We start from the raw sequence: 10,000 nt of genomic DNA, 5'->3' as shown, positions 1-10,000 counted from the left end.
ACCCTACAACCATTTATCGCTAAATAAATACCCTATCTAATCAATGATAAAAAAAGGACTCTCTAAAAAGATACGTCTTAAGTTAAGTTTTAAAACAGTTAACTGTCTTCGCTTTTTTAATGTTCTCAGGCAAAGAGTTCCATAGTTTTGGTGCTGGGAACGAAAAAGCTCTGCCACCATAAAAGTCAGTTCTAATCTTTTTAGGATGGAGTAGTAAGTGTGACCAGAGGCACCCAACGAGAATGTAGGTCAAAACCACTTAGAAGTAGCATCGTTAAACGTATTTTGGTATTAAAACGGTAGATATAGGCATATTTTTATCCCCTAGTGATCCGAAAATTGTAGGGATCAAAACTTACCTTTTCGAACATTCCAGCCAGAAAAAAAGGCTCCCGAAAATTCTAGGTGAACTTTTTACGATAAAAATCCGTTAAAAATGGTCAATTATACCATTTTTTAGAAGTTCGAAAAGCCTAGGACAGTTAGGCAAGCAAGAAATTCTAAAACAAATGTTCCGAAAATTCTAGATCTCAAATCGTCTTCCGAACAGATATTTTCCGACGGTTGACGTTGGGTGCCCCTGTGTGACGATAATCTTAAGGCCTGGCCAAACGCTCGCAACAGTTCAACGCAACATCTTGCAACATTGTTGGGCACAACATGTTGCGTACGTTTGGCCACCCTGTTACGATATGTTGCGTGCGTCTGGCCAGTCCATTCAACACATGTCGCAACATCATGCAACAATGTTGCAAGATGTTGCTTTGAAATGATGCGAGCGTTTGGCCAGGCCTTTAAAACTCAAGACGGATGGTACTCGTCAATTAAAGGCATCAAATAGTTTGCTGACTGTCCACGCAGGTTCTTATAAGTTATGAGGATCTTGAATTGAATTCTCCTCTCAACGGAGAGCCAATGAAGAGTCTTGAACAAAGGTGTTACATGATCTGATCGTTTCACTACTGGTGTTTCAAATCCTTTTCTCTGAATATCAAAGCTTGCTGCAGTCATTGGAGGCCAACCGGAGGTGAATTTATCCAGCACAACCCGCGAGATCTCCACTCATCATCAATGCATTCCTAAATCCGATGAGGAATCTTCTCCAAAGTAAAAAAAAGCCAAATAGGGACTTTCTTCCCTTGGTTATGTGATTTATCTCCTTTCTTTTGGCCTCTTACTCCCACAAGTTACGTCTTTCAACAGCAAAGAGATTCATGACAAACACAGGTTACTGTTAACCAGAATAAAAACAAACTATCAGCCGTGCTTGAATCATCTTTTCCGAACAGTTTTATACGCACATCTAATGCCCGCTGGAAGGAATGCAGAGCAGAGGTAAAATCACCTAACGAATGCTGTGTCAACCCGAGTGAATGGTAACTCTCAGCTGTGCTTGCATGATCTTCTCCAAGCATTTTTATTCGCACATCTAATGCCCGCTCCTTTGACTGCAGAGCAGAGGTAAAATCACGTAACGAATGCTGTGTCACCCCGAGTGAATGGTAACTCTCAGCTGTGCTTGCATGATCTTCTCCGAGCAATTTTATTCGCACATCTAATGCCCGCTTCTTTGACTGCAGAGCAGAGGTAAAATCACGTAACGAATGCTGTGTCAACCCGAGTGAATGGTAACTCTCAGCTGTGCTTGCATGATCTTCTCCGAGCAATTTTATTCGCACATCTAATGCCCGCTTCTTTGACTGCAGAGCAGAGGTAAAATCACGTAACGAATGCTGTGTCACCCCTAGTGAATGGTAGCTATGGGCTAAGAATGCATTTGCTTTTTGTTTATTTGTTCTCAATAGGATATCAAGAGCGCGAGTGTTGAAATCAAGAGCCTTTGAGTAGTTCTTCTTCTTGTGGTGAAATTCACCGACTCCTTGGTAGATCTTTGCAAGAGGGTGATTGCATTCTTGAGAACGATGCTCGAGTGTTGCGTGGTTACTTGCGACTGATTCTTCGAAACCTGATCCAAAAATTCCCTCTTCTGTGAATGTTGACTCCAGAAGACCCATAACATTACAGCGAAAATGAGACAAATAAAAAGGGGTTTTGGAATTTATCTGGAAATCATTTAACATTCGAAAGGCAGGGTTAATCACAAATTGCTGGGTGTCAGTGTCAAAGAAGTTCTTAGCTGCTTTCCTGATGTGACATATAACTAGGAATTGCAATGGCCAATAATAATTACCCGAGTCAAAAGTATTTGTTTGAAGCTCTTTGCCACTTTTTGATGTTTCTCCTTTGCGTCTCACAGGTGGAATGACAATCAGTTGCTCGTCTGCGGCGGAATTGCATTCTTTGCGTGCTTCTTCATAGTAGTAAGTCGAGGTAGATGAGTCGTTTAAGAACTGATAGTAGACCGCCATGACTTGGTTAACAACGAGCCTTAGAATTTTGTGCTCTCCACTTTCACGCATTAAAGAAAGAGCCTCTTGCAGGCACTGTATCCCGCTCTCAACCTCGCCCTTAACAAGCTGACAGATGCCAAAGTAACACAAGTATTTACTCCTTTCATCATCAGAAACTGAACAAGATTTTGACTGGATTTCATATGCCTTCTTGAGAAGTTGCATTGTACTTCCTCCTGCTCCCCAGGTAATTTCACCAAATGCTTTAGAAGCTAGTAAACGCCTCTGGTAATATGTATTTCCCAGAGCATTGGCAGCCTTTAAGGCCGAATCGTAGATAGTGTCAAAATTGTCAGATTCAATAGAACACCAAAACAACGTGTCAAGAAACATTTCTGCTTTTATCAAAACTTTAAAAACATTCTCGGCTATCCTGGGATCTGTGCAACCGTCTACTAGACTTTTTACAAAAATCTGTCTTTCCTCATAGAATGCAATGAATGCATCCATGGAATGACCATTTAGAAACTCATCATTCAATTTCTCAAAACGAGAAATGTAATGCGCATGGAAACGGCACTTTGCATTTGCTACTATTTCTTCCATTCGCTGATCTCCTGTTTCTTTAGCAAATGACTGAAGAAGCTTATGCATTATGAATGTTCCAGACTGGGAGTTTGAATCGAGAAAGGACTTTCTTTGAAGTAATTTCAACATTTTGATGGCCTTGCAATTCTTAACATTCAATACAGCTGCAGCGATAGTCGTGGTGAAACATCCCGGATAAACAGACAAAGACACAAATGCTTCTTTTTCTGCAGGGGAAAGTCTCTGGAAAGACTTTTCATATAAGAACTGCAATCTCTGATTAGCTGGATAATCTGGATTGTCTAAGATGTCGACGATACTTTCTGTTGTGGACTCAGTGAACTCAATCAAACACTGGCTTGGTTGAACATCATCTTCACAAACTAGAGAGCACATTAACCTCATTGCAAGAGGCACACAACCGCATATTTGGGCAATTTGTGCGCAGTCATCGGGAGTCGCATTTGGCACCAATTCATGAACTAACGTACGAGATGAAGTGTCATCCAGTGACCTTATTCTTATTGATTTGTGCCCTTGGAAATTTAAATTGATAAATTCAAATGATTCTCGTGTCGTCACCACCAGAGTTATCTTCTTATTTCGCGTGAGAATTTCTTCAAACAAATGCAGGACGTCTTCTTTTACATTTGGAAAGCCACTCTCTAGCAGATCATCTACATTATCAAGAATAAATACGCAGGAATCTGAAATGCCGCCGAGGGTTTCAATTAGCTCATCTTCCAAGGACAGAAGCTGAGATTCTGATCTCTGACTCGGGATGGCTTGCCTTACGAGGCTGAAAAGCTTTGATGTCAGATCTGCCTTTGTCTGAAGTCCTCGTAATGAAAGGAAACAAACAGGAAAGCGTCGAGACTGCAGTTGGTGCCCCACCGCTATAGCAACCGATGTCTTTCCGAATCCGGGTGAGCCCCAGATCGTCACGATTCGGGTATGTTCGGAACTCGCGAAATCCACGATCTCTTGGCATTCACTCTGTCGGCCAGTGAAGTTTGGAATCATTGAAGGAAGAACAGATCCTGGGACTGTTGACTTGATGTCTTTGTAATGCAAAAGTAAAACACAAAGTAGACGTTGCTTACTTTTTTTTAATATCCTTTTTCTCGTTGAGAGAAAAGATATCAAGAAGTAAAAAACAAATATCATCTTCAACTTTGTGCACATAACCCAAAATATTATACAGCAGGCATATTTCCCGTTTTTCAATGCATTGTAGAAGTAGAAAACTTCAGTTGCCGTCATTTAAATGAAGACAGACCTTGTGCAATATTGGCCACGTTCTTAAGATGACGTCACTGCAGAAACTCCTCTTCACAACATAAATTATCTAGTTATAATAAACATAATTAGTAGACTACCTATGTAATAAAGAAAGAAAATTTGTTTGTGACGTCATCTCAGAAATTAAGCTTTGGCTTTGATTAGCTTAGCTGTAAGAGCAAATTTAATAACTACTGTTCCGCTCGAAACAAAGAAACTACTTAATTACAACGCTTATAAGAAGAAAGTTGTCTTGAAACGAAGGAAATGATTTAAAACTCCCGACTTGAGAAACTGTGTGTTGGCTTCACTTTTCGACCCTATCAATTTCCAAACACGCAGTTTTATAATGTCACAGTTGTGACAATTTCAAAAACTTAAGCCTGCCTTTTGTAGTGGAAAACAACGCCAACAAAAGCCTCACCGCGTTATCTCTCAACTGCAGAGTAAATCAACCGGAAAAAACCTAGGTGAAACCTCGGCTCTCATTTTCCGTAAAGGAGGTTTTATCTCGGTCAAACTGGAGATCGAATCCGCATTTTGACCTCGGAAGAACCGCCGCAAATGCACAAATAGTTTCGAGTGGTACTGTAACAGTTTCGTTTATTTTTGTGTGACTTGTGTTGTTTGTTTTTCACGCGAGATACATGGAAGATCTGTCTGTCTTTTTGTCATATTTTAACAGACAAACAGTGTGTTGTTTGTCATGCCTATTGCTATCTGCTGCTGTTTTTAAAAAGAGTCTTGAAAACAGTTGTCCTAGTGTTTTACCTGTTTTTTCTGCTTCTTTACATCGTTCCTCTTCCTTCTTTCTTAGCTCATGGATCTCCTTCCCTAACGCACTTATATCTTCCTGTTGCATCCTCAAGCCCTCCGCGACCTCTTTGTTGCCAGTGAGGCTCTCCTTTAAGGACTCCTCTAACTTTTTTATGTATGCTTGCTTCTCTTCCCTTACCTGTTGTTCCCACTTACGGACTTCTGTTGTCGGAAAGTCAGATGCATTCAAACTTCCAATAGCATCAATCGATGCAATTGGAATTCCTAGAGCTTTGAACGCTTCTTTAGCGTACTGAATGTTCTGGTCAAATGTTGCTTTGTCCATCTCCAAGCGAGAAGAATGACAAACTGCATTCCTCAAACGCCGAAGCTGATCAATAGCCAGTGCAAAGGTCTCGGCATTATCTCCTACTGGGCTCAACACAGATCCATGGAAACTTCCATAAGGAACAGCTCGGGGCTTCACATACAAATCATTCAGTGTTTTGGAATGAATACTGAAGGACTTTGCAAAGATGGTAGCCTGGAAGAATGCGGTGCAATCCCATTCATTGTACGACTGGTGTGTAGGAACTTTAGTTGTCCCTCCCTCTGTAGAGACAAAGAGATTTCTCACAGCAGTGGAGTCATCCCAAAACTGGTAGCCAGGGCGACGCCCAATGGTGGTGTCCCACATCGCCTTAAAAGTCTGACGTAAAGCCTTTGGGAATTCATTTAAAACCAGAGACAAACACTTGAAATGATTTAACTCCTCATCACGATAAGGGTGCAAGGACATCACGAATTAATAATAATAAAGCAATACCACAATAGCGAAAAGGACCTAAAACAAAAATAAATGAATAAATATAATAAGCGAATTTCATTTCATTCACCTCTTTCGGGAAAAGAAAGCATGGTTTGCTCATTCTGAAGAGATTGCCTTAAACATGTTCTCAAGAAGAGAACAAGGAAATAATTCTCAAAGCTTTGATGACTGAAACGGGTTTTTATAGATACAGAGGAAAAGAGTTAGATTACTTGCTCTTTGACGACGACTTTTTCCTGGCTTACAAAACAAGTTTAAAAGTTGCACAGAAGCCTATCCTATACATAAAGATTGATTTTAAGTTGAAGCGGTGCAGAGTCCTTCTTTCACAGAAGTTCCGAAAACGTTACTATGCGTAAACAATTAAAAGCCCTATCCGATATGATTTTCATTTCGGCGAAAGAAATATCCGGTATAGTGTAGACATACCCAAAATGATCTCATTTTAGTAACCAACAGGTCATTCCTTAATTAAGATATTTTGACTGCTACTTTGGTTTGAAGAAATTTGAATGAAACTTAACAAAGTTTCAATGCAGGCAAAGACCCAATAATTCGACAGTCCAGCCAATCCTTTTTCATTCATCAAAATAAGTTAGGGAGAAATCAGTGAACCACTCAAGTGTTTCAGAGGTTAAAAGTTATTGCCTATGAGTTTGCCGACTGGACAGAGAACCCAAGAAAATGCGAGCAAGCGCGCGTGTATTGCATACCCTCGGGGGATTAGTCCCTCGCTCTCGCGTTGCCCACGTCAGATCGCGACAGGTTATAATATGAGGACTCCAGTTATTAATCATCGGTATACGAGAGGAAATTAATAGTTTCGACATGTTGGAAGAGACTTCAATCGGGATGGCAAATTTCTGTAATTTCAACTTAAAGAACTTGTTACGAAATGTTGCCGTGCGGAGTGTTTCGAGTGTTTTACGAATATTCTGCAGCTCAGTTGAAAAACAAACAAGGAAGATCTTTAGCATCACGAAATATTGAAGAAAGCTTTTTGGAAAGATAAATTTATCTCCATCAAGGTGAAATCGCCCTTAAACGGCAGTAAATTCATCAACAAGGGTGCAAAATAAGAGTTGACGATTTACTGACGGAATCGAACAAAATCGATTATCGTTTGATGTATTTTCCCTTCCTTTTCATTGGCTGAGAGCCCACCGCATGACCTGAAAATAACTGCCTTGCTGCAAATAATATTCTGCTCATGCGTAACTGAAACGACGCTATGTGTGAAAATGGCAGTTCGCGTTACTGAGCTTTCAGAAGTGATTTAATTGTTGGGATTTGTGAAAAACAAACTCAGTCATCGAATGATAAAACAATTATTGTACTCGGTTATCCCAAAATATCGTGATTTGTCTGTGTCTCTGCCTTCGGCTTCAGCTCGCCACTGACCATCACGATATTTTGCTCAATCTCGCCTAATAATTGTTAATTGACTGAATAAATACCCGAATATATTCAGCTTATTTTCACCCAAAGGATCTTTTTGAGCTTATAATCTCAATAGATGCGATTACTATGAAACGACGTCAGTCTGTGAGGATAAAAGGCAACTACAGGGTACTACTGTATTTCGATTTTCAGGAAAAATCCTCAGCGATGTGTTTCAAAATGTACTTGGAGCAAAAACAAAGGTTCTGCACTTCTCACACTTGCATGCGTTTTATAATTTAGTACATTTCTTTGCCGTTCTCGACAACATGGGAAACAGTTCGATTCTGCAAATAGCGGCTACTGAAGTCATCTGACAAAGCACATGGTATGCCAAGCATTGTTCTAGTTCGCAATCTTGCAGATTCACCTGCTCTTCTCCTCATAAAATAGACACAGGACTTAAAAGAAATTGCATTCAAACATGGATTGTCGACAGCTTGCTAAGAAAGTCGTGTCTGATAGCCCGGGGTTAGCAGATTTTGCGATCACGCTAACGGTTCTGACTTCCACGCGCCCGACGGGCAAGGAAACTCAAATTTCGGGATTCAACTGTAAGACAGACTTCCGGGTAACTATATATATATATATATATATATATATATCGGTATCGCGAGGTCACGGGTTCAAACCCCGTTGAAGTCCTGAATTTTTTTCAGGCTCCTCTACGCAATTGTAAAAATTGCGTTCATAACTGCGAAGATGGTAGCTTCAATTGATTTCATATCCGCAGTTCATATATGATCCATTTCATATATCATTTCATCAAAGTGAAATCTGATGAAATAAGTATCGCATAGAATTTCATGTCAGACATCTAGACCGCACAATCCAGCCAACTGTATGGCTTCATAGTTCAGTTGGTAGAGCATTGCACCGGCATCACCAAGAGTAGTTACGACGTGAGTGCTAACCATCTTCTTACCTTACTCCGTCAAGACAATCTCGCTCGCTAAGCGTCGGAAAAAGCTTTAAGGGCCTACTGACGTATATTTTGGGGTGCGTTGCTAAGGATATAATAGTTAACTAATTTGAGAGAATGTGGCATTATTTTGGTCAGTTTCTAACCAATAACCCTAAATATGACATCATCAAGCCACGCCCATGGTCACGTGACCAATAAAAGAAAACTCTAAATTTGTCTACGTGCTACACTATTTGGGTATTTAATCAATGGTTTCATAATTTCTATTCGTTTTTGCATCCAGCCAAGCATGGTTTTCTTTTTATTTTGAAAAATCTTCTTTTTAGAGAGATAAACGATACTGAAATATCCATAAAATTTTCAAAAAAGATGATTTGAAAAAATCAATGCTTACCTATATTCAGTATTTGGAGGTGAAACGTGCCATATGAAAAACAATTAACCCTTTAAGCCCCGAGGGGTTCCCCATTGACGAGTAAAATCGTCTGGCGTTAGACAGAGTAAAATCTTCTGGCGTTAGACAGAGTAAAATCTATAAGTGCCATTTGGCACTATCGGGGCTGAAAGGGTTAATTCAATTTAAAGACCGCCGGAAATTTAGGTTTTTTCTCAAACCGGAAGTCAGTTCGTTTACGCATGCGCAGTTGATCTGAGAACGAGGGCGAGAAAGGGCGAGGAAAAATCTTGAATGGAAACAACAGTTCGTGCGGTGGTTTTTGTTTGTGGGTGGGTTTTCTGGTCAGCTCACTATATGATGACGTCAGTCACCGGAAGTAACATTTCACTTTCCTAGCAACGCTCGAAAAATCCGTCCGTGGGCCCTTAAAGCCACCCTAACGAATAAAATATTAAATGGTCTTAATCCGGATTATCTACAGGACCTGTTTTCAATTCGCACCACAAAATATAATGTCCATGCAGGAATTTAGAAATGAAGCTTTATGTGCCCAAACCAAATACCAACTATCTCAAAAAAAAGGTTTTAGCTACAGTGCGGCCTCACAATGGAACAGCTTACCCAACAATTTACGTACGATCAGATCAGTTAGATCTTTTAAAAGAGAAATGAATCGATTTTATCAGTGAAAATGAGGATTAGGCTCCCACACGGCAACCTTGTAAAACAGTACTTTTATTACCAAAGTTGGTACTGAATGTTATTGTACTAAAGCTATTGTATTGTTACTGAAGGTTTCACCGTGTTTAAATAAAGCGTGTATGTATGTATGTATCGCAGAGGTCATAGGTTCGAATCCCGTTGGAGCCACCTGAATATTTCGGGTGTCCATTAGGGACAATTGCTTCAGTTGTCCATATAATTGCGAGGATCATTTCTTTCTTTCGTCTATAGCCCGCACTTTAATACCTACATTTCTTGCAAAGCTAATTGTCTACGCTTAGGTGTTGAATCCTAAAATCACTTGTTTACAATGTCACGAATCTTGGACGGTAAAGGGCTCATTCGGTGAAGTTGCGAAGTTCGATCTGGTGGAACTGGGAGGTTCATTTCAAAGTTCGTAATTTGGTTGTCTAATTCGCCACGTTATTTGCTACTTTGTGACGTAGTATCCAATTTCCCAACGGAACTACGTAAAGTAATATAAAGTAATGTGAAATCGACTGTAAACATACTAAACGGCCGAATTTCAGCTTACAGTAGCTTTGTACATGTTATTCTACCAGTCATCCCCCGCAGAGATTCCACGAGATACTGCGCATGCTCACAAGCCAGTCTTTCTATGCACGCTTCCCAATCTCGTCCTTAGAGCCCACGTGTTTTTTGGTTAGCGCCAAGACACGGAGCTCTGGAATAATCAATTTTCAGAACTG

At 40.2% G+C, this 10,000-nt stretch overlaps 1 protein-coding gene across 1 annotated transcript in view; it reads right to left on the bottom strand.

Annotated features, from left to right (window-relative positions):
- The window catches only part of LOC137985607 (uncharacterized), a 22,631-nt gene that overhangs the window by 5,989 nt on the left and 6,642 nt on the right, over window positions 1-10,000 (bottom strand). The window contains exons 2-3 of the mRNA XM_068833239.1: window positions 4,992-5,820; window positions 1-4,000 (exon numbers count right to left, since the gene is read on the bottom strand). The exon at window positions 1-4,000 is cut by the window's left edge and continues 5,989 nt beyond it. Coding sequence (XP_068689340.1) covers window positions 1,197-4,000; window positions 4,992-5,775 — 3,588 coding nt within the window. The 5' untranslated portion in view covers window positions 5,776-5,820 and the 3' untranslated portion in view covers window positions 1-1,196. The remainder of the gene's footprint in view (window positions 4,001-4,991; window positions 5,821-10,000) is intronic.

This window comes from Montipora foliosa, chromosome 14, assembly GCF_036669935.1.
Source record: "Montipora foliosa isolate CH-2021 chromosome 14, ASM3666993v2, whole genome shotgun sequence".
Classification (NCBI taxonomy): Eukaryota; Metazoa; Cnidaria; class Anthozoa; order Scleractinia; family Acroporidae; genus Montipora; species Montipora foliosa.
This window is presented reverse-complemented; position numbering and strand designations above follow the sequence as displayed.